This window comes from Athalia rosae, chromosome 6, assembly GCF_917208135.1.
Source record: "Athalia rosae chromosome 6, iyAthRosa1.1, whole genome shotgun sequence".
Taxonomy (NCBI): domain Eukaryota; kingdom Metazoa; phylum Arthropoda; class Insecta; order Hymenoptera; family Athaliidae; genus Athalia; species Athalia rosae.
In genome coordinates this window covers 12,792,832-12,816,742 of record NC_064031.1, presented here as the reverse complement: position 1 = coordinate 12,816,742, position 23,911 = coordinate 12,792,832, and the positions used below count along the sequence as shown (strand labels likewise).

The window sequence follows — 23,911 nt, the reverse complement described above, 5'->3', positions numbered from 1 at the left end:
TCAGATGTTCGCGTTATTTCCCTTGCGAGTTGTTCGGACATCGAGGACTCCGTGAGCTGCAAGGGACTTGGGAATATCGACGATAATGTTGAACGAGAAAGGCCAAAAGCCAGACAGACGTTGCAAGGTTCCGTGGAGCTCGTTTATCGGACTGGAACCTCGGGCTTTTTTTTTCGAACCGTCTCGTTCGTAATAACCGCTGCGAGCGAATTCTTCGTTGAATCAATTTATTATCACATTATTCATTAATTCCTGGTTCTTGTTGTTAAATTTTTTTTTTTGCTCCTCCATAAGAAACATAAACGAAGAAGTTAATTATTTAAACTGATCGAAAGTGATTTTCGTGAAACAAAAGTTCTTTTCCCCACCTGCGCGCCGTAACTGAGATATATTATATATATGTATATTCGAACATTGCGTGTATCGTGATTAATTAAGTTTTCTTCTTTTTTTTTTTTACTCTCGAGCATCAGCCAATATACTAATTGCCAATTCTTCAATATCGACAAAGTTTTTCTCTTCTCCGTCCTCTCGACTTACTTTTTATCGACAAACTGATCGGCGAAAGAATCTATAAGGTACGTACTTTGGAGCAGATGAACCTGAGAAGAAAAAATGAAAAATGCACCGGTTTCATAATTAATGAGCGATCGTTCGGCGATCGAATAGCCGTGTACATGTCTATGGAATCGATGTTGAATAAATAAAATTAAACTATCCGCGAGAAACTTTGATTATTGTTTGTTCATTCGTTTGTTAGTTGTTGATAAATTTGAAGCCGTATCGTTGGCTCGTGCAGTTTTCGTTGTAAAAACTTTTTTCTCGCACTTCAGTGCCGTAAGAACTAGTTCTCATTTAATTCTGTTATAAGGTATGCCAGTATATTTACTGCAGTAGGTACATGGAAATATCTAACTTGTACTATGGAATCTAATAGCATATCAGAGAACGAAACTCGCGCTCCGTGTGCCAGGAGAGTTTGAAATTTAAGTTTCAAGTTCACGCCCCTCCTGATCGCTTACTTTAGGAAGTAATACTGAATTCCTTCGCCCGTAAGTTACTCGCTCAATTATCCGCGAAATATTATACACTCGACGAAGCTGAAACTATCGAATCATCGATACCGCCCATAACTACCTACCCACCTACCTAGCAGCTTATTCTAAAACTGCACTGCAGTCGTTCGTATCGGAGACTCGCCGTTTCATCTGTTTTCGATTTACAACCGGAAGTTGGTATCGGGTGACGCGCGTGTCATACAAATACGGGATTTTCCTAATGGCTCCAAGACCCCTGCAATGCAGGTCGAAGCTAAAATACCTCTATGTATTACTCGGAACTTTCGGAGTACAGGAAATGTGCGCTTTCCTCGATGACTTCCGAGGGCTAAATCTCTCCTTACTTCAACCTCCCTCGTTTCCCCACTTTTTTTTTTTCCTCTTCCTTTCCTCCCTATTTGTCTATTTCACGTCGTAAAGTGCACCACGATGTTCTACAGGGATACTTCTTATGGGGTCGGCAGAACGAATGGATAGAATATTACACGTGTTAAAAAACTAGCGATTTTTTTTTCACGATTGCTCATGTTTCCGTTTGATTTTCCCCTCTCTCTCTTTAATTCGCTTATTTTAATGGACTAAAGTTGCCCTAGTCGTTGCCTGCATACCTGCGTGAATTTGTATGTATATGTATACGTGTAAAGCGTGGCGGAGTTGTGTCGTAGGTATTTGCTGCAACGGTCGACGGGTTATTAAGATAATTGAGAAATTAGATTCCATTTCCTAGTTCCGTTGCATTGGTAAATAAATACGAGAGAAAAATAAAGAGAAATAGTATGAAATTACGATCGTTTCTAGAGTGCGACAACTCTTCAGTTCCCTCGAAGCTAATCACTGATAATTCATGAAAAATTACTCGAACACGAAGACTTACGGATGACATTTCCCGCCCGATATTTTCCTCGCGAGGACGCATACTCCAATTATTACGGTGGGAAATTTAAATAAGACGATCACATGGAAACAGCGTGGTTCACGGGCTTATAGCGTTCCCCATATTGATCTGATCATAGCCGGTGAAGCGCTTTCGCGCGCATGGCGACGTCGCGGGCACCTCCGGCCTTTAATCCGTCGGGACGCCCTCCGTCGTTGGCTTTCGGCGGGCGTCCTTCCATCGCGAAAGTAACGGTGTTCCGTCGCTACTCCGTTGAAAATATTTTCATAATTTTTCCACGGTCACAAATATCCCCCCACGGGATATTCACCGGGTGTGAAAACGCTCGCGCGCGGTAGAAAATTACAATTCGCCAACTTCGTTCAAGTTACATCGTTCTTTCCTCGGGATAAAGTGCAATCTTCGACGCTCTCCTCTGCGAGGGCGAGAACTGCGTTCACGTTGTACCTCGCACAGTGAAAATCCCGAAGTCGTCCAACGTCACCATCTGGTAGTGACGTTTGATCGGATAAACGTAAAATTTGATAAGATCATTGCGGCCGGAGTGATCGTTAATTAACGCCAACTTTGCCGTATATCGGTGCTCGGTTGAAACGGGATCGAACGCGCGGTGTAAAATAATTCAGATTTCATCGATAATCTTAAAGAAGTAAAAAGAAATAAAGAAAGTAGAGAGGAGAGAAGAAAATGTATTTCAATTACCCTTGATATCAACGTTCATCGCGTAACCTTGACTCACGATTATAACCGTACACTCTCTTCAACGCACGCATATAATTCGTGCGTGTCAAATAACAATAGTATTCTTATATCCACATCGTAGTGTTCCTAAGGCGGGTTCCTTATTCATTTAAAAACGATTAGGTGCTATGTTCTATTTACATAAATCAAAATGGCCATCGACTTTACTTTTGTTACCACCTCTTCACCTGGTTATAAGCTCGGAGCTCAAGAAACCTGAGCACAAGGTACTCCATTAATATTTCTACTATTGTATGATAATTTCTGTTCCTCCCTCCTTCGCCTGGTTTTATTTTACCTTGCATTATTTTCTCTATTTCTTTATCATTTTTTTTATCCTCACCTCTCTCGTTTCACTCTCTCTTTTCCTCAATGAAACCGCCCACGGTGTGTTCAGAGCGTTTCAAGTGGCGGGTACAAAGTAACTTTGATGTGAGAAAAGTACTACTCATACATCTCGAATGAGATGTTCGATGTTATTAAAATATATATGTATACGTACCTTTTCCGGAGCGGGAAGCACACAAAGATTGAACCCTTAAGGGTAATTATATTGCGTACCTACACTGTATACATTCATCTGAAAACCCTTGCCCGTAGTAGATTGCAACTCCGCAATAATTATTGATTAACGAATTATATCGGGGTGACCTATCTACTTTTTGTTACATCGCGACCTTTTCTCTTCACCTTTTTTTTTTTGCCTCTTCACTCTGTCTTTTTCTCGCCCTTATAATTCCTCTCATTGCGAGGGTCGAGTAAAGCTATATAGCGCAGATATAATTATCGACGCGATGCCGAATAAGCACGTTTTTTATATATAACTTGCATATCACGTCAGGTAATCCCGAATTAGAGTTTCCATACAATTGTCTACGGAGAGTCGTTAAAAATATTGTTTTGTTACTTTTTTTTATTTTTGATTTTGCATTCATGACGCCAGGTGAAAAAAAGGTTTTTTTTTTTTTTCATACCGATAATTGATGAGGGGTGTTCGAAAATAGGTTCATACAGGGACACTCCCGAATTCTACACCAGTTTTAAACCAAGCTTCGTCCGTATTCAAACGTTATTCAACTTCCGAACGAGGTAAAGTTCATCGCGTCATATACCTAAGGGACAAACTTTAATGAAAGCTTTAATTAACGTGCTAATTTGTTCACTACACTTTCAAAATCTAAATCCACCACCGTCAGGACTGCGTATATTTGTGCGCGGCCTTCTCTCTATTTGTTAAAACCGAAATTAAATTTGCGTTATGTTTTCATACGCAGGGACAATATGTGCAAACTGGCCACTCCGCACGCCTGTGTGCGACGTGTGGAGTGCCCACGTCCCACATATTATTCCTGTATACGTAACGAGTGTGTAATCGTTTATAGTAGTCGGTATATTTTTGGCGGGCAAAAGAGAATCGTATAAAAAATTAATACCCCGTTAATTTTATACAGCTGATGTAGTGGGTAGGTGCGAAGAGTTAATTCCATTCTCTTGCCGTATATGTAATAAATGTTATTATATTTATGGATGTATACTCGTAAAATATTCGTTTTTTTTTCTTCTCCGTTGGCGTGGGTTTGCTAAAATCCGAACTAAAATCGTCCTCCAACAGATTAATTTGAGTCATACGAATAAGACAAAAAAAGTGTTCTTCAGATCCCCTTATAACTGGGAAAGTAGCAGCTCTCGTCGAGGGAGAAAACCGAAGAAAGCAATTAGTATTAGGATTAAAAGATTATCCAAGCACGAGTAGAACCAAACAAACGAGTAAAGATATAGATATATACGTATAATAGGTATAATAATAACAAATGCGGTATAATTGCTTTCGCATCCGTTGATTTATCGCAAGGGTTTATAATTTTATTCAAACAACCTCCAACTTCTGCTTGAATATACTTAATCACATGAATTTATGTCCCACAAATTTTTCCTTTTTTTTTTCTGAAGGGTGCAATTTATTTCGCAAACGTATGATCGATAATGTACTACGTACCGATCTTGAAATATAGAGAGAAAAAAAAACCATAATGAATTCGGAATTTTATTTTTTTCTTTTTCATTAATTTTTCCAGAGAAGTCCGTACGGTACTCCTAAACAAGGGAACTTCGGGTCTCGGTTTTAATATCGTGGGAGGTGAGGACGGCGAAGGAATCTTTATCTCCTTCATATTGGCCGGTGGACCGGCTGATCTCAGTGGCGAATTGCGACGCGGCGATCAAATTCTCAGTGTCAATGGCATCAATCTACGAACAGCAACTCATGAGGAGGCTGCTGCCGCCCTCAAGGTAAATTTCCTCTCTGATATTGTCTCGACGTATCCCGGACCCTTTTCCGTATCTGGTTTTGATTCCTTGGAAACATGGTTTACGATTTCAGGGTACAGGTCAAACAGTGACGATTGTTGTACAGTATAAGCCGGAAGACTACAACAGATTCGAAGCGAAGATCCACGATCTTAAACAACAAATTTCTCAGCAGAATATGATGACAGGTACCCTAATGAGGACCTCACAGAAAAAATCACTCTACGTCAGGTAAATTCGTCGTTCTTCGGAATAACGTCCTTCACCGATCGTTACTTGATTCACTTGAATTTTTATCTTCCATTTCTTACCAGAGCCCTCTTTGACTACGATCCGAATAAAGACGACGGCCTTCCCAGTCGGGGTTTGGCGTTTAAATATGGTGAAATTTTACACGTAACGAACGCAAGCGATGACGAATGGTGGCAAGCGAGGAGGGTAACACCTCAGGGTGAAGAAGAAGGTCTCGGTATAATTCCCTCTCGAAGGCGTTGGGAACGCAAACAACGAGCGAGAGATCGATCCGTAAAGTTCCAGGGACACATGCCTGTTATATTAGACAAGGTTGTTAGATTTTCTACAGATCAGAGTGATATACGCACATTTTTCTTCGTAAAGTTTAGCGATTGCCAAACGCGTCGCACTAAATCACAATATTTCTGTGCTTTTCCATTCGCAGCAATCGACCTTAGATAGAAAAAAGAAAAACTTTTCATTCAGCAGAAAATTCCCATTCATGAAGAGCAAAGATGACAAGTCTGAAGATGGATCGGATCAGGAACGTGAGTATCGTCATTTATTACTTTATCGGTAATATTAATAATTTATTTTATTTACATCATTAATTAACATTGTCGCATTTACATTGTCGTTGATGCATGTTTGAATAAGCATGTCTCAGATCTGAATTACCAGTACACTTCTTCGCTGTGGGACGCATTACACGCATACGTGTATTTTATATGCGAACCATTAGGTATTTGTATAGTATGGGCATTAACCTATGTGGATTTAATTAACGTGATACAAATTAATCATGTTTTTTTTTTTTCAATGTCTACCCCTTTTATAATTATAAATATGATTTTATATTGATTGATTTTTTAATGCGCTACTAATCATCAGGATCATACGATACTTACCCACTCTAATGGATTTTAACAACCTAAATTTATTACCCAGTTATATTTTTTATTGTGCATCATTAATTATTTTGTTCTTTACCACCCACCGAAGAGGGAGGCCTGTAACATTTTTATCCTCATCGAAATTTTCTGAAGCTTCCGAGTTCCTGGAAACTTCAATGATCTTTTTTTTCAAACACTATCTTCAGATGAACTTATGATGGTATATTGATTTTACGCAGGTCTTCCCTTAAAGAAAGATAAAAAAAAAAAAATTTAATTCCGAATGTGCTTTTGTGTTTTACCATGTGATACGTGACATGTGTTTTTGTTCTGCCTGCTTGTGTAGGGTCACCCACAACACCCGAGAATGAAAACGATCCCATGCGTAAGTATTTTAACGTACAACAAAAATTTGATTATTATTTTCTTCAATCCTGCTCGTCACTTTATGTATGATTGCCATATTTATATTCCATATATGTATATAATGTTCAACAAATTATCGTACCGTCATGTTCCGTTTTAATGGCCTGTTGTTCGTGTACGTTCTTTTTTCTCTCTCAGTTGTTACCGATTCCTAATTATTGTTCTCTCATTTGTCGTCGTTTTTGCTCAATTGCATTAATACCGTCGTTTGCAGTGAGTAAAGTAAAATTGAACAAAATTGCGATACAATGGCGATGATGTTGAAGCGAAAAAATCATTCTAATCCTTGCATAACATACGCGTTCATTGATGCAAATGTATCTGTGGCATACATTTGTTCGATTTCACCGTCGTCTCATCGTTGACGTTGGTCATTTTCGTCACTCTGGATTTCGAAATTCCATCATCGAGGTTTCAGAGATCGTACTTGAATTAGTCACCTGTTCAAGTATTGACGTAGAGGCTGCGCGATTAAAACTGATATATCGTTTAGTTTTTTCTATCCATTCCCATCTTCTGCGGGACCCATTATCGCTATAGCACTAACATAAAGATTAATGATTTGTCAGTAGTTTTAGTATCTTTGCCGATTGCAGCGCAGAATTTAGAATATATGAAGAGAAAAAAAAACAGAACAAGAAAAAAATAATAATAGATAACAATTAATTAGTTATCGTGCTTCACATTAGAGCTTTAGCAATGCTACGATTATTTAAGCTGCTTTTTAGCGACATGTAATCATTTTGAAATTGTTATGTTCTAGCATTCATGCTGTGCTACACCCAGGACGACACTAACACCGAAGGTAATCATCGTTCTCTCGTCATTATTAACCAAATTCATATCGTGCCTTCGGTCATTATTTACGAATTAGCCGTACAGGCAATTTCATCTTACGATATTATTGCTGTCTATAAACATACCGTTGGTTATGCAGGGTTGACGTAATTTCCTTCCTTGATACGTAAAAGTTGATCATTTTTCACCTTTTTACATCGAACATACAGATAACGTGCGGTACAATTTTTGTAGAGAGTGTATAATATGATAATATGGTACGTGCATATGTTCATGTGCACGTATTCAAATTGTCATGATCGGTAATCGTCATCATCAAGTTGTAATCACAGAAATATTTCTCGTTTATTCATTTAAGATTTATCTTCCGCAACAGGAAGTAAAGAAATTTTGTATCGTGTTAAACTACCCTATATGGAGGAACTGACATTAGTTTATCTGGAAAAGGAGGGTGATGAAAATAATGAGGAGCTTAGTAAGTTAAAGTGTGTGAAAAAGAGTGACGAGTTACCCATATGACAGGAACTAATATTTACTATATTTGATGAAGATTTCCACGATAATTCCCTCAGCATTGAACGAGTATCGTTCGAAAATCATCTTTAATTGTTTCATTTTTTTTTTTCTCATACGAAAACCCATTATCTATTATCATAACATTGCAAAATGCCTGCGCAGTATTTGCCTCGCTTTTAACAAGCTCTTAGCCATTAATCGCACAGCGTGTTGAGTTTGCAAATTTTTTTTATTTGATGCTTCAATTTTATTATAACTCCTAGTACTACCCTTAATATTGCTTATTTTTACCCCGCTTCCGTTAAATCTCATTTTTTTAATTAGTGCTCGCAATACTCTTCGATTTTTTTTACCTCAAACAGAGATCACGATATTCGTCAATCTTTGATGACAAAGCGGATAAAGATTATTTATCTTTATGAAAAAAAAAAAAACGATGACTCTTTTGCCGATTGGCATAGGCATAGCGTTTTTTGATTAGTTGGATATACCGTTTGCTACGTTAACGTGAAGCTCCTGCTAATGAACCCGATACGTTTTAGCAATTGCCTGACATTTGAAGACCACTGAATGAATGTCAAGTACTAAAGTTCACGAGTTTGATTCACAGGTAGTGAAGAAACTGTTCTATCGTACGAAGCTGTTCAACAACTCGCCATACAATACACCCGCCCTGTCATCATTCTTGGACCACTCAAAGATCGCATTAACGACGATCTAATCTCAGAGTTCCCCGACAAATTCGGCAGCTGCGTTCCACGTGAGTTTACATTGATTATTGTTTCTCAGAGGTAATGATGAGATGATGGACCAACTCTTTTGACTCTAATAAATTCATATTGAAGACACAACGAGGAGTAAAAGGGAATACGAAGTTGACGGACGAGATTACCACTTCGTAGGATCGCGAGAACAAATGGAAAGGGATATTCAAAACCACCTGTTTATCGAAGCTGGACAGTACAACGATAATCTTTATGGAACGTCCGTTGCGTCTGTGAGAGAAGTTGCGGAAAAGGTGATTTTTGGTGAACGTTAAATTTTACCCTGCAATCAAAGGCGTCTTTCGGCATCAGTTTATTCGTTAATTTCAGGGTAAGCACTGTATTCTTGATGTTAGCGGTAATGCGATCAAGAGGTTACAAGTTGCGCAGCTCTATCCCATCGCTATTTTCATCAAACCAAAGTCTGTTGAGTCGGTGATGTAAGTATGAGGAATTTTTTGTAAAAATATAAAAACCGTTTCGGTGTCAACAATTATCTGATGATACAGGGAAATGAATAAACGAATGACGGAAGAACAAGCGAAGAAAACCTACGAACGTGCCCTAAAAATGGAGCAAGAATTTGGAGAATATTTCACCGGTAATATCAATACGCGGTTCATGTTCCGTCGAACCAAGCGATAGTGGATTATAAGTATCTAATATTTCTCTATGATCTCATTTTTCCCAATCCAGCTGTGGTACAGGGAGACACACCGGAAGATATCTACTTGAAGGTGAAAGAGGTGATCAGCGAGCAGTCAGGTCCAAGCATCTGGGTGCCGAGTCGAGATCAGCAACTGTGACGACCTGCCCCCCATCTCCATCCCCATCCCCTTCCTCATCAACTTCATCAACCTCACGCAAATCCCAATTACAATTCTAATACAAATCCTAATGCCTGGACCTTACCTCCCAGGCGTAATGATTAAATATTATTAATAAACCAACTAAGTAACACTCTTACGCCTTCTCCCCCACCTAAGTAGCACAATGTCCTAGTTAAGGCGTGAAGCTGATTGCTTCAATTATAGTCTCGAATTGCCACAAGGAATTTAAAGAATAATATTCAGTCTCCCTCTCAAATTTGTTAATAATTATTATAATATTGTGTGAATATTAGGATGGTAGGCAATTACTCGTAATCCAAGTATATTGTTAAATGATTTATTATACCGTATAGTATGATTAAAGTGGAAGAGAACATCATCTCGCTTATAATTATTAAGTAGGATATGAGGGTGAAGAATTCGACGTTGTTCTCATCTGAGAATGATATTTCGTTGTATGTTTTTTGCCTGACAAAAGCTGAAAATAAATCAAATAAAATAAAAGCGAGCGATAAAGTCGATTGGTATACACAGAGTCGAATTTATAAGTATTTTATTTTTGTAAGATAGAAAAAATTTCTCGGCAATGAAATTGATCGATCGATTACAACTGAGATTATAAATAACATTATATATGGCGTTGCAATAGATCGATCAGTAGCTATTGCTCGTAGAGATGAACAGGAGTTCGAGCTTGATTAATAATTACCTTTTAAAGATTGACGATAGTCTCAAAAGTGTGATTACTGATTAGAGACTCTTTTGGTCAGCTGAATATATTATATATATAAATATATTATTATTATTACTATTATTAATATTATTATTAATTACGATCAATACTATTATCATTATTATTATCATTTTCATTTCATTCTAATCAGGCTCTATCGCACGAAAAATAGAGAGACACATGGAAATATCGATGAAGAGAATTTGATTCTCACCTACTTTTAAACTGCTTTTATTCATTGACTGTAAGATGTTACTATATGAGTTGTCACGAATAAAAATATCCGCAAATTGTATACTACTTAAACTGTATAATAATGATTTTCATTAATTCAGACGTTAAATCAGTTAGAGACAATAATGTCTCATCGCGTTTATTATCATCGAGCAAATCTTCCTACCACATGTTTTTCGTAAAAAGGAACGGCATTTCAAATTTCAAACAGCAAAAATAGTTTTGAAACAATAACAACTTTTTGCCTTCACTGACTCTTATAGCTTACCGCGATTACATACGAGTGAAGTAGTGCTGTATTTTTTAATGTACTTAATTGCATAGCGCAATAAGAAAGAGAAGAAAAAGGGGAAAAACAGAACAAAAAAATAATTTAATAAACGAATAATCACATGTTACGATTAATCAATTTTGACGGTAAATAAATCGCAGGTAATAAATCAACGCAACCTTCAACATACGAGATACTAAGCTGATCAATGTCTAAATTATTCCACATAGCTATCGCTAATACGATAATGGCTGTACTTTGTTGGAAAATGAAATTATATAGACATTAAAATTATACCTATGAGCGAAAAAATATCATCGGTACCGGAATGAAATAATAATATGATAGAAAAGCAATATCGTATAACTCGATAAAGCGTAATCCACAAAATCTATTAAATTTAACCTCACAGGACAAATCTCTAGAACTAGGGTAACGATATATAATGTTTTGTACAGCTAGATAACTAAGCCAGTAATGGGTTACGTGCAACATTATATAAGGAATATTATTGTAATTTAAATACTACTACTAAATTATTATATAATATAATAGTAGGTATATTACTGTAAATACCTATAATATTGGGATGAATTTAACTATGCAGGAAGTAAAAGAACATAAATAAATAAGTAGACGAAGAGCAAAGGAAAAATCAAGAGCGTAGGCGTCAGGCGGCTACATATTTAGAAGTCCATTTAAGACGTACGCAGACTGCCTCAAAAAATGAAAACATTGTTCCATCATTGTTGCGTCAGTCCGCATAATTCATGAATGAGCTGTATTTACGTTACACGATGTTGATATTTAAATTAAAAGGTAAAATATACTTAGATTTTTAGAAAATTGAATAAGAGAAGAATAATGAGAAAAATTTAAGACTTGAGATGGAAAAAATGAGTTGGTAGAGATCTGATGTTATTACAAAAAAAAAAAAAAAAAATGATTTGCCAATTTCACTGTAATCTGTAACATAAATAACTAATGGTAAAGGATAAAGTTTTTATTTACATTGGTGGTCTGTGCACGGTAGAAAGTACGTACATGCCCTATCTAACTGGAAATTTCAATTGGACTTTATGTGGAACATGCTGATTACATTTGAATACACAGTTGCCTTTATTCTGTAAAGAATTAATGTTTTCTGATTAAAAATGTTGTTTTTAATATTCGCGTAGTTCTTAACAACCGGATGGAAAATTAGATCTTTTGTTTGTGATCTTTTTTTCATTTTAATTTTCAACTCTGCGTAAGTACGCTCTTTGCTTCAATGAGAAAGTATACGGCGAGCCATGTAAAACCTCATGAAACCTCAGTTTCAGCTAGCGTAACTTACTGTGACTGATGATGAATATATGAAAAAAAACATATAGAGACCCAGAAATTGACTGAGGCAAAGAAATCTATCTCAGTATAACAAATAAATGAACGTATAGGAGAAGAAAAAAAATACTATTACTGACACCTATTATACATTTCTCTATAGTCTATTAAATAACATTACTTATTGAATTTTCAATCTCATGTTCACCTTGTTTCGTCGTTTTCAAATAGTTAATAAACGTTTTACCAATTTTAACTCCCACCTTTCATATTTTTTCCAGTGTGGTAATTCACTCACCTGAACTTCTGTATTGCTTGAAGAAGTGAGGTTTGGGGCTAATCTAGATAATGGTAAACACCTTGATATTGAAAGCAGCAAGTCCTTTATTAATAAGTTACAATTTAACGTTTCCCTCCAACACGAGGAGCAGCCTTCTGCTGAACTTTGGCTGCTTTCTGCTTAGGTGCAGCCTTGGCCTTAGGTGGTGCTGCTGCTTTCTTTGTTGCTTTTGCAGCTTTCTTTTGCTCCTTTGCAACTCTGGAAGACGTAAGTTGAACAATGAACATTACAGTGAATGCAAAAATACTGAAGATAACAGCAAAGAATTGTTCTAATAACAAAATTTGTTTGGACCCGCAAAGCCAGACAGAGTAACCATATCATACTATTCTGGGTGAAGCAGCCCGATATTTTATATTTCTCTAAGACATTCTGAAATCGATATCATATGAGCAATTGAAATCGAGGAACAGTGTCTATAACAATGAAAATAGATTTACTGAACAATGACTTAGGACACTCACTTGATAGCCTGCTCGCGCTGAGCTTTTCTAATCTCTGGCTTCATATTACGCTTAGCCATAATGTCTGTTAGAGAGGCACCCACAATCGCACGCTGGAATTTCTGGGTACGACGTGTCCTCTTCTTGGCTTGCTCTTCTTCTTGACCTTTTTTGTGCTTGCGGCTGTAAAATATTTGATTGTTTATTTTTAATCACAAACTAGCAAAGTTGTACGATTGGATCTTGTCAAATCTGGAGAGTGAAGCAGGTTCTTCTCATAGAAGATATATGTTTTTTTGAACACTAAACACAATAATCACACTGAATAAATCATTTTTCATACCGGTAAAGCACAGTCCATGTGACCTTCCTAGGGTTACGCCTCATCAGATGGGCAGCCTCACATTTTGAGTTGAGGAAAGTGAACGTCTGAAAGGTATAGAGGATATTGATTAATTCGAGGTTAGGTTCACAGTGTTTTTGACATTTCAAAAGTCATCGAATCTGTGCAAGAGATTGTTGAAAATTTTGCAGAGTATGTTGAATTATGAACTAGCAGCACTATTTCAAAATATTATCCAACAAACGTGGATTAAATAATATTGATTAAACATACCTTCCCATCAACTTTGACCATGGTTTTGCCATGGCCAGGGTAGATTTTGTACCCACTGTACGCACAAAGTCCGATCCTAAAAATATTGAAATGTAATTAGTCCATGAATAGTCACCAACAGCTTTACTGTAAGCAGTCAACATGATTGACTGTGATCGCGCTTTTATATTTTGATTTTTACTACGAAGTCGAAGGCTCACTTACTTCATTTTGGTTAGACAGGAAACGGAAGAGCGTGAGAACGCCGAGCTCGTGGAGGGCACCCCAGAACCTTGGAAGGGGAAGCAATATGATGGCCAGCAACGTTGAGAGTAGAACGTGGTAGAACGTTCAGGCTATGGTGGCGCTCGATAGGTGGGTAGATCATTGTTAGGTCGTTGAAAATGTTAGCATGCTATAAGCAGAGTCTGAATCTATCATTGTAGATCCCGACACCATCGTAGTCGACTGATAGTGGATCCTATGTAGGATTTCGTGTCTGATCTGTTGATTTCATAAATCTGAGACTGAGAATTCAAAAACCGATAGTTTAGCCATCAGACCAACGGATTGTCAACGAATTGGGTTTCCCACTTGCTTTATCACTTTACTTATATGTTTGTGTATACGATAATCAATTTAAATTTTACATAAAATCAAATGGCGGGGCGAAAGCACACACGAAAAAAGGATTTACGTCAAACGTAAGACCCTGCTTTGAAGTACTTCACTACCTCACTCACTTACTGTTGACCAAAGACCAATTCTTCAGGCAATGCACCCATACTCATCAATCTAATTTTAAATAGTTAATAGCATGTTATATTATCTGAATTATAGCTATCAGGATGCAAACACTCAAACAAGTCCAATGAAGTTTATCTCGGAGAACGATTATTTGAAAAAAGAAATTGAGTTACTGAAGTTACAGCTCAAGGCCTTGACACCTGAAGTACTATCAAATGATAGTAATCAGACTACTACTGGATCCAGGAAAAAACAAGAGACCATTGTTTTGGCTGTAGCAGACAGCCCTCAAACATATAAAATTGTTGGTAAAGGTTGTAGCTGTAAGGGATCATGCTCAACAAAAGTTTGCGGTTGTGTAAAAAAACAAATTTCATGTGGAGAATCCTGCAAATGTAGTCATTCCAAATGTCAAAATCAGGTAAACTTCATGACCAAATTTTCTACCATTTTTTTCTCTTTCAACAAACGAACGAGTTCAGGTAATTCTTAGCTTTTAACAAATAACTAAGACCAACCTATCATTTTTTCCCAACTCCCAGGAACCAGACAAAGAGAACATGGTTCAAAATAAAAAACTACTTAACGATGTGCAGCTGAAATTCCCAAATTTGACTGCATTGGGACTTATTGATGATCTTCCTCCAAATACTGCCCCAGTTACTGCTGGCCCATCTACTAAATTAACTAAAAAACTTCAAAAAGCTGAACGAAGCATTTTCAGTCCTGATTCACCTGGAACAGATCAACTTGGAGTTTCATTTACTAAACTTCAATTGAAGAAGCCCCTCAAATTCACAAAAGTGAACAAAAATCTAACTTATTCTTCTGATTCATCTACATCCTCGTCAGATGAAGCAGAAGATCTCAAGATACAGCAAAAAAGATATGAACCTAGTGGAGCTCAACTGGATTTGCCAGCCAAGAAAGTTGAACAGAGCATCAAAAAGATTAGCTCAAGTAACAAAGTTGAAGAAAAAAGAGAGAGAAAAGGCAAAAATCCGCACACTTATCCATCTCGCCATGACATGCATCAAACGAAATTTCCTAACAGGAGTAAACCTGTCACTCAACAAGGAAAATCAAAGAGGAAGGATATCATACCTCCAGACTTGGAAGAAACAGCAAGTGAATCTTTGGAAGAGCTGGATGATGAAGTACATTTGGATGAGGTATGCGATTTGTTTATTATTTCTCAAGTTGAGCTCATTGTCAGGTAACAATTCAATTATATTCTGGACTTCTAAATCTCCTAACAGTAGTGATACCATTGCAGTTTAAGCACTCAATAATTGATCCCATGAAGCCAACACGTCAACTAGCCCGCACACCCGTTATGGCATCACCTAGCATTGGCCAATCAAGAGTATCCGTCGAGGTATCCTTAGAATCTAATCCTGGATCCATAATAGATCCATTGGCACTAGATCAGAAGATTATAGCAGTGCAACAGAAAAAAGGTGAGCATTGAGTGAAGCGTATATTTTTGTTAATCATTATTAAATGAATTTTTCACTCCTGGGTACGTTCATGTTTCCCAGATGATGAGGCGCCACAGGTAAACTGGGATGAGCATTACGCTCGGCTTGTTCCTTGCCGACTTTGCAATCGAACGTTTAATCCGGAAAGACTTGCAAAACATGAAGCTAGCTGCAAGCGAGTATGAGTTGGAATTCGTAGTTTGATGCTGATGATGATTATGTGAATATATTTTGGGTGATCAGCTAAAAGGTATACATACTCAATAATGATGGACATGTCGCCGTTCTGAGAAAAATGTTTGATGTTGAATTCGTCGGTTAGACTAATGCTGTACTACATAATCATTGATTTTTTATTTTTTCATCGCAGTAATTTTGTTAAGTTACACTATGCACATACAGAAAAAATCTCCAACAAAAGTATTTTTTCCACACAAATCGAAAGTTGCCTCTTATACTCATTCACCAGCGTTCACGGTATATATGATCGACTGGTTCGAATGAATGCGTAATTTTCTTTTTAGGCCATGAAGTACCGTTGTTGTACCATTAACCGAGTATTATAGAAATTTTTATGCAACACATAAATCACCTATATTTTATTTATTTCCAATCCACATGCACCGAGCATCCCAAGTCCTTTATTTTGTTAGTCGATAAAAATCATAAAAAATCCAAGACCACGGCCTCTGATATCATTTTTATGTTTTTAAGTCAAAGATTAAATCTTTAAACATTATCGGGCGTTGAAAATCCCGCTTTAGATGGTGGCTTGTGTATATTATATCAGTAGTAAATACCAAGAGCTGGTAAAAAAGAGGTGGAAAAGACCTCTCACTTGCTCAAACAGTCAAATCTGCCATGCTTTCTTGCTTCACACGCGGCATGGAACAGTGTGGTTTAACAGTGATCAACTTTAAAGAGATTTGAAAGTTATTTCTTCTAGAGGTTGTGAAGCTCACTTTGCATTAATAGAAAACGGATCTTCAGTTTTCTTCTGCTGAAATGGTAAAAGAATTATGTATCGTCTTTTAAACAGCTTAGACGATGTGTTTTCAACTATCTAACCTCCAAGGCTCTTTCCAGTACTCTTACATCTTATAAAAGTTTTCTAATTTTCACAACTCTCATTCTACTCATAAGCTCTTATTAGTTGCTTCAAATATATCATAAATCTGAGAGTTCGTTGTCGTCTAACACATTTATCAAATCCTAACCTGACGTAAACGCATATTTGGTTTCTCATAATGTTTTTCCACAAAGTATTAATTATCTTCTGTGTATGCCGAAAGACTCCAGTGTAATTGAGGCTTACTCCTTTCAGGCGCCCAAGGGTAGCGTGCGAAGATCAGCTCCCAGTAAACCTGCTGTCCCTAAACAATCTGACCAAGGTTGGTTTCTACATGTTATTACAATTATAATCTCAAGTAACTAATAATAAATTCCTATTACACTATGTATTATATTTTAGGTGATATGGAAGAAAACTTAGATGATACTGTAGAATTGATTGAAAATGGGCATGGAGTAAAACGTCAACTTCCGGCAGATGTCACAGCTAAGAGTGAGTAGTCACTTTGAGAAATATCTGTAGCATTTTTATAGACGCTAATAAGAATTGATTTGTAGAAAAAAAGAAAAAATCCAAGAAGGCCAAACTTGAGGAAGATCTTGAACATGAACATGAAAATGAAGAAGACAGTGGGCCTCAGGAATTAGAAGAAAAATCCACACTGTGTGATGTAACTAAAATATGTGAGTAGATCTATATTTGCTAATAATAAAAGTTATTCATCATGATCAGTTCTAAGTTGAATGAAATCTTTAAGTGCCAGGATCTGCTATGGGCTTGGAGATAATGAACAACACGGCCTTTTCATCTCTCCAAGACAAGGTATGCGAAAACACCTTGAAAGCAATTGCAGATATGGGTTTCACTAACATGACTGAAATCCAAGCACGTTCAATACCTGCCCTACTTGAAGGACGTGACCTTGTTGGGGCTGCCAAAACAGGGTCAGGAAAAACTTTAGCATTTCTCGTCCCAGCTGTCGAACTCATCTACAAATTGAAGTTCATGCCACGCAATGGTGAGTACTTTGAATGTTGAAAAGAATAATGTCTTGTTGCTGACAACTTGGAAAAAGCGATTTCGCAATTACTCTTTGCAAATTTTCTATTGTTAGGTACCGGCTGTGTCGTGATATCCCCCACACGAGAGTTGTCCATGCAAACATTTGGTGTTCTTAAAGAGCTTATGAAATATCATCATCATACATATGGCCTGTTAATGGGTGGTGCAAATAGAAAAACTGAGGCCGATAAACTTTCCAAGGGTATTAATATTGTCGTGGCAACGCCTGGTCGACTATTGGATCATTTGCAAAATACCCCCGACTTCCTATATAAAAATCTACAATGTTTAATAATTGACGAAGCCGATCGTATATTGGATATTGGTTTTGAAGAAGAATTGAAGCAGATAATCAACATTTTACCCAGTAAGATTTCATTTTTATTTATGACCCTTTTGATCATTACCCTGGGCATTACCCTGATACTATTCGAATTTCTCGTTATTGTTACAGAGCGACGACAAACGATGCTGTTCAGTGCAACACAGTCAAAGAAAACCGAAGCATTAACGACGCTCGCTTTGAAGAAAGAGCCGATATATGTGGGTGTAGATGATGAAAAAGAAAAGGCAACTGTAGAAGGTTTAGAACAAGGCTACGTAGTATGCCCAAGTGAGAAACGTTTTCTACTTTTATTCACATTCCTGAAAAAAAATCGCAAGAAGAAGGTCATGGTGTTCTTCAGTTCCTGTATGTCCGTAAAATATCACCACGAACTTTTGAATTACATTGATCTGCCAGTAATGAGCATTCACGTAAGTTTTTTCATCGGTACTATTGATATCTTTACTTGTTCGTATTTTTCCAACTCAGCTTAGTTGAAATATTTTCTTTCCAGGGGAAACAAAAGCAAACTAAACGGACGACAACGTTTTTCCAATTCTGCAATGCCACATCTGGTATTCTTCTCTGCACCGACGTAGCTGCTCGAGGTCTTGACATCCCCGATGTTGATTGGATTGTGCAGTTCGATCCACCAGATGATCCCAAGGTAAAATAAAACCGAGATCTCGCGTGAAAAAATTCAACGACCCTGGAGAGTCACGGTAGTAAACATCGCACTTTTTTGTGTTAATTACAGGAATACATTCATAGAGTTGGCCGAACAGCTCGCGGAGAAGGCAGCAGCGGACACGCTCTGATGGTTCTTCGTCCAGAAGAATTGGGATTCCTTCGTTACCTGAAACAAGCCCGTATCCCAGTGAATGAGTTCGATTTCTCATGGAACAAGATCGCTGACATACAGTTACAAGTGAGTAACCATATCATACGCCTCAACATATCATGGCAAGTAGCTAAAGTTTGAATCACCCGCGTGTTGTTGCATGTTAAGTATTCTATTGCGACACAAATCTGTCACTGCAGTAATGCGAGAGACATGAGATTGCCAAAAAATTGTTGGCAAATTTCGAGATCTGTAATAGCGTGGTATACTGCCACTGAAATTGCTCAACATTTCCTGCAAGTTCATGGTAATCCGATACCCGCTATTTGGCATTTCCGATTTAAGTATTGATGCCTGGTCAATACGTCGTTGTTTCTTCTCTCGAATTTACGAAGAGTCAAGTACCTTCAGCATGCATTGAACCGTGTCATTGAGGTGGACATTTTTTGTTCAACCACCCCGAATTTGTTATTGAAACTTTGCCAGTAAAATATGACACATGATCTAATAATAATGCGTCGTTCCATGAGCATTGCATGCAACACTTTAAGCAGATACCAGGTGTTAGAAATTAGACAGGGGTTTTGTGTGCTGGGAAAAAAATAGTGTCTGAGAAAGCTGAAATCATCGCGGGCAGTACTTGATTGAGATTTATTAATAGACACCATTAGTGTTGTGCCGATTAGAATTACATTATGAATAGATTTTCGAAATACGCTACAAGCCAAGCCAGCGCGCTGAAGAATGAAAGGCTTCCGTAGAATAACATATTTCTGTCCAATATGGTTGATCGTTAATCAGATGCGAGTTGCACCCAACGAGGAGTCTTCCAATTCCAGGGATATCGGGTCCGGGTGTTGGTCGAAAGTTGGTAGAGTCTTGTTATAAATACCTTAGTCTTGGCTACATCAGCCCACGCACTCCAGCCACCCCTCTCGTTCCGGCTCTCCCTCCTTCGAAATTTTATTACTTTGCCGACCCGGAAATCTATTCTTAGCCTTTACTTCCATAACGCAAGAAAAACAGAAAACTGGACCTTCCGATTCTACGTGCGATCAAATTAAACCAAGCGCAGTTGCAGTTGACCTGTTCTATCCAAATTACAATTTCTACCATGCCTGAGATCGATTCAACGCGATCGTCGATTGGAGTTGAAAATTTAGAGATCAAATAATTGAATCGATCTTTATGAATCCCATCAAAAAATACTTGTTCTTAATTTTTGTCTTAATTAATCCAATGAATGGAGCCCAAAAAAGATCCTCTATGTACCGAAGATCGCTTTAACTATCCCATTTCTTTACTTAATGAGTTTAACACAAGGTTCAATAACTTCCACAGTTTTTGCCTGGTCTAGTTTTTTCCAATTCCTATCTGGTGAAACGACTTGTCTTTCATCAGCTGTAATCCTCTTATTTCCATCTACTGTGTACAAATATCTGATAAGACGCGTCTTCACGTGACCTTCCGTTTCTATGAATCCTCCTGAATAAATGATAATGAAAATCTTCACCATTTTGAGTGGGTCGATTCTGAATAAGCAACTGGAATTTATTCTTCAGTTAACATTTTTCATATATCTTTAAATATTTCGACCATTTTTGTAGAATTAAAATGAAAATATATTAAATCAGAATAACGTTTATGCTGGCAACAACGTACTTGTCTCTGATTATGCACACGATCTACGTGAACGGCGATCGTTACGTATAAAGATATATAAAAAAAATCAAACTAGCTGTAATGCCACCCACTTGAAGGGGGTATATTTCTTGATAAACGGTGACTATCAAATTTAATGAAATTCACAATATTTAATTCAATTAATGTTCCTTTAACAAAGAATATGGTCAAAAAGTGAATCGATCTTAATTTTTTCCGAGACAAATAAGACTCGATGAGAGATAATCGAGTCAATTCTAGATTCTCATTAATTACGGTCAACTGAAAAAGTCTCTGGTCAAGAAAAACTGCAGGGGCAATAATTCTTCAATTTTATTTTGGCCTCTCTTGCGACTTATTATCCACTTTACGACCCTGCAGTCCCAGACATTGATGGATAATTAGTGGATTCGAAACTCGCGAGTAATCCCTTGATAGTTTCCAGGCTTCGTACAGACTGACATCGCAAATTTTTTAGTGGTGTTGTTGGATTATACTTTTAGCTGCACGTGTAAACCGAGTCTTGTTTGCTCGGAAAAACTTCAATGTTTGAGGGGTGTTTATTTAACCACGTGTGATTGCATGATTGTTATTTATTCCTGACCGAATTTCCGATCTATACGGGGGTAGCGGAAAATCGGAAGTCTTTCTCTTTTCTGTTCCTTTCTCACGAGATGTTTACATTACGAAAATCTTAGCTATCGGTTCTACCGCCGATGCGTAGAGGGTTCCTCCAAGTTTCGTCTTTTTCATCAAGAAAAGAGGGAGACTTGTAGGAAAAGAGGAATGGGGGGGGGGGGGGGGGCAGAGAAAATAAGTAAGGCATGGTAAGGAGAGGAGGGAATCGCGCCCACGCGAGTGAATCATGTGCCACTCCCTTCTTGAGCGGTGGTAACCAATCCAGAATCCGCGCGCGGGTTGCAGAGGCAGATCGGAATCTGCGTCTTGGCCATGGCTACTGGGATCCGATGATTTTACCTTTCTCGGCTACCCGTATCGCTGATATTGCTCTTCACGAGTCGATTGTATCACGCCAATTTGAGGGTCTTCCATCTCTCGTACTGCCCAAGGCTTACCCTTTTGTCAATTTCCGCATAAACAGCACACCGTATTCATTTACTTGTTGCGAAAGTTTAGCTGAAAGAATAGATCGTTGAGTGTTGCTTAGCTGAAGAACCTACAAAAGCATCGCAACGGGTGTAACAAGATACTTGAAATTTTCCATGTGGATTTTAATTTTCGATCATTCGTTGAGATCACCCGACGAAAGGCTGATTTGAACGAAGCCGTATCTGATGTTTTATTTTCTCGTTTCAAACGTCTTTCAGCTAGAAAAATTGGTGTCAAAGAACTACTTTTTGAACACTTCCGCGAAGGAGGCATTCAAAGCTTACGTACGGGCGTACGATTCGCATCACCTCAAGCAAATCTTTGATGTCGAGACCCTGGATCTAGCAAAAGTTGCGAAATCCTTTGGGTTTGTGGTACCGCCAGCTGTCGACCTGAGTATCCTTTCAACAACAAAAAAAAAAATGAATAAACTGAAAAATCGTACATCCTAACGTTGATGAATTTCCCGAAAGCTTTTTACTTGATCGCTTCCGGGCTTAACTTGTCTGGAAGAAAATCTTCTGGGATTAAGATGGGACTTTCATCGACGGGAGATATAATATAATTTCCTTAATAATAAATATCACAGAAGTTGGAATCAGCAAGGATTCAAGACCGAGAAAACGTCAAGGCGGTGGTGGTTACGGACACTTTAAAAATCTGAACGCTAACCCGAGTGGTCGGCGACAAGTTGATCGTTCAAAAACGTTCAGGCAATCTGGAAATAGGGGAAAGGATCGCCGTCAATTCGCGAGATAGGGAAATAAATTATGCACGATTTTGAAATTAACAAAAATAAATACCAATCGATATATTTACACTATATTACGATCGTTGGACACCTAAGTACGTTACGTTGCTCATAATGTGCGTCTATCTTCCGCGATCAAATATCCCTCGCGTATTATATTTACGCTATCCCAATAATCGTGAGACCTTGGAAATTTTACGAACATTCGTATTCGCTGTGTTCTTAAAATACAATTTGAGGTGCAGCATTTCTATCCGTAATTTAAAGGCTCGATCACAGAAACTCTCTCTCTGATTTTTTTGCCTTTTACCGAGATGGAATTATTTGTTCTTATTGTTGAATGGTATATAAACGCAATTAATTCATTAACAGTTTGTAACAGGAACTTGTATAATGAAATTGTTTCAACTGTACGTCGAGCGGGCTGGGAGTGGCCATATCAGTTTGTTTTACAATCATATTTCTTACGTCGCCTTATGGTTTTTGCATATACACATACCACAGATCTTTGACGGGTACGACCTGTTTTCATCGTCACACGAGAGTTAAACGGTACGCCAAGTCTCTTTGCATAAGAAAAGAACAGATGCGGAATCCATCATTGTGAAGAAGTTGGTGCGAGAGATACCCTCTTGGGAATCGATACATCAATTATTATTCAACGAATCAATATCGAAGGTGAGCCAAAGTCGTCGTGCATGTCGAGCGCCTTGATTTCAGATAATACAGCCCGTATAGAATCTGGTTCTAATTTATGTCCGACGCCCACCCTCGTGCTTGGAATGAGACCAGATCGTTCTTAGGCTAACACGATACACATATACTTTTCATATTGAAGTAACGAGGCGAGTCTCTCGAAATTATGCAAGCAATGATGCGTATGTAACCGGCGGTAAGTCACCTAACGTCTAATATCTTACAATGGATCGTGTCGTTTATGGAGATACCGCGGAAAAATGTACATCATACGATTATATTTTTCAACTGAATCGAAAAATAGAGATTATTTCGTTCGTACCACTTGTACATTTTTACAGTTTCTTTTTTACAGACTAAGTTGTACCGAAACAAAATTGGGGCAAATGTCTCTAGCGATCTGAATTTCTTCTGTGACTAATGCGAGATTTACTTTCATGTAAAGTTCTCCAGAGATGTTTGCAGATACGCGAGAGCTCTACGGGGTTCTCGGCAGATTCGACTCGATAAATCAACTCCTACCTTGTTTATTTGTCAAATTAGATGAAGTGAAATTTTTTTCTTCCAATCCTATTTATACGGTCAAACTTCCGACTTTTATTTAAGCTACACGGACGGCAGACAAATAAGAGAGGATCCCCCACCATGGGGAATTAACCAATTATTGGGCGAGCTGCGTCGATGCCTTAAGAAGAAATGTATAATTCTTAACATTGTTCGTACATAAACTCCCACTCGAAAGTTTTCAAGGGGCCATTTATGG

General features: G+C 37.8%; 4 protein-coding genes across 23 annotated transcripts in view; 3 read left to right on the top strand and 1 right to left on the bottom strand.

Annotated features, from left to right (window-relative positions):
* The window catches only part of LOC105690854 (disks large 1 tumor suppressor protein), a 311,797-nt gene extending 299,518 nt beyond the window's left edge, over positions 1-12,279 (top strand). For 12 of the 19 annotated variants that reach the window (XM_048657365.1, XM_048657364.1, XM_048657363.1 and 9 more), the window contains 12 exons: positions 4,770-4,983; positions 5,075-5,232; positions 5,316-5,565; positions 5,681-5,783; positions 6,475-6,513; positions 7,318-7,359; positions 7,711-7,827; positions 8,479-8,628; positions 8,714-8,886; positions 8,963-9,072; positions 9,142-9,233; positions 9,329-12,279. In XM_048657365.1, the coding sequence (XP_048513322.1) occupies positions 4,770-4,983; positions 5,075-5,232; positions 5,316-5,565; positions 5,681-5,783; positions 6,475-6,513; positions 7,318-7,359; positions 7,711-7,827; positions 8,479-8,628; positions 8,714-8,886; positions 8,963-9,072; positions 9,142-9,233; positions 9,329-9,438 (1,558 nt within the window). In that variant the 3' untranslated portion in view covers positions 9,439-12,279. The remainder of the gene's footprint in view (positions 1-4,769; positions 4,984-5,074; positions 5,233-5,315; positions 5,566-5,680; positions 5,784-6,474; positions 6,514-7,317; positions 7,360-7,710; positions 7,828-8,478; positions 8,629-8,713; positions 8,887-8,962; positions 9,073-9,141; positions 9,234-9,328) is intronic. The other 7 variants (XM_020855174.2, XM_020855177.3, XM_020855176.3 and 4 more) reach the window with 7 other exon arrangements.
* Positions 12,280-12,389: 110 nt separating this feature from the next.
* On the bottom strand, positions 12,390-13,710 carry LOC105690862 (60S ribosomal protein L24). The gene is made up of 5 exons (XM_012409003.3): positions 13,627-13,710; positions 13,423-13,498; positions 13,150-13,235; positions 12,828-12,989; positions 12,390-12,561 (listed from the first exon to the last, which is right to left on the bottom strand). Exons 1-5 carry the CDS (start codon positions 13,629-13,631, stop codon positions 12,426-12,428), a joined length of 465 nt encoding a protein of 154 aa, XP_012264426.1. The 5' UTR covers positions 13,632-13,710; the 3' UTR covers positions 12,390-12,425.
* LOC105690859 lies at positions 13,655-16,323 on the top strand. 2 transcript variants are annotated; one of them, XM_048657424.1, is made up of 6 exons: positions 13,655-13,776; positions 13,848-14,105; positions 14,242-14,569; positions 14,691-15,320; positions 15,425-15,608; positions 15,690-16,323. In XM_048657424.1, exons 2-6 carry the CDS (start codon positions 14,062-14,064, stop codon positions 15,812-15,814), a joined length of 1,311 nt encoding a protein of 436 aa, XP_048513381.1. In that variant the 5' UTR covers positions 13,655-13,776; positions 13,848-14,061; the 3' UTR covers positions 15,815-16,323. The 2 variants fall into 2 exon arrangements, with proteins under 2 accessions (XP_048513381.1, XP_012264422.2); XM_012408999.3 differs by lacking the exon at positions 13,655-13,776 and having other exon boundaries at positions 13,787-14,105.
* A 169-nt stretch (positions 16,324-16,492) lies between these two features.
* On the top strand, positions 16,493-22,524 carry LOC105690844 (probable ATP-dependent RNA helicase pitchoune). The gene is made up of 11 exons (XM_012408968.3): positions 16,493-16,637; positions 16,954-17,020; positions 17,101-17,193; positions 17,259-17,384; positions 17,459-17,719; positions 17,816-18,130; positions 18,218-18,519; positions 18,603-18,755; positions 18,846-19,016; positions 21,920-22,097; positions 22,291-22,524. Exons 1-11 carry the CDS (start codon positions 16,635-16,637, stop codon positions 22,458-22,460), a joined length of 1,839 nt encoding a protein of 612 aa, XP_012264391.2. The 5' UTR covers positions 16,493-16,634; the 3' UTR covers positions 22,461-22,524.
* The last annotated feature ends 1,387 nt before the right edge of the window (positions 22,525-23,911 follow it).

Coding starts and splice junctions, on each gene's coding strand:
- LOC105690862 (XM_012409003.3), bottom strand. Junction 13,236..13,422: donor TGGTCAAAGTTGATGGGAAG/GTATGTTTAATC, acceptor TATACCTTTCAG/ACGTTCACTTTCCTCAACTC. Junction 12,990..13,149: donor ACATGGACTGTGCTTTACCG/GTATGAAAAATG, acceptor AATATTTTACAG/CCGCAAGCACAAAAAAGGTC.
- LOC105690859 (XM_048657424.1), top strand. CDS start 14,062: ATGGCGGGGCGAAAGCACACACGAAAAAAGGATTTACGTCAAAC. Junction 15,321..15,424: donor ATGAAGTACATTTGGATGAG/GTATGCGATTTG, acceptor ATACCATTGCAG/TTTAAGCACTCAATAATTGA. Junction 15,609..15,689: donor AGCAGTGCAACAGAAAAAAG/GTGAGCATTGAG, acceptor CATGTTTCCCAG/ATGATGAGGCGCCACAGGTA.
- LOC105690844 (XM_012408968.3), top strand. Junction 18,131..18,217: donor GATAATCAACATTTTACCCA/GTAAGATTTCAT, acceptor TTATTGTTACAG/AGCGACGACAAACGATGCTG. Junction 22,098..22,290: donor ACCGCCAGCTGTCGACCTGA/GTATCCTTTCAA, acceptor TAAATATCACAG/AAGTTGGAATCAGCAAGGAT.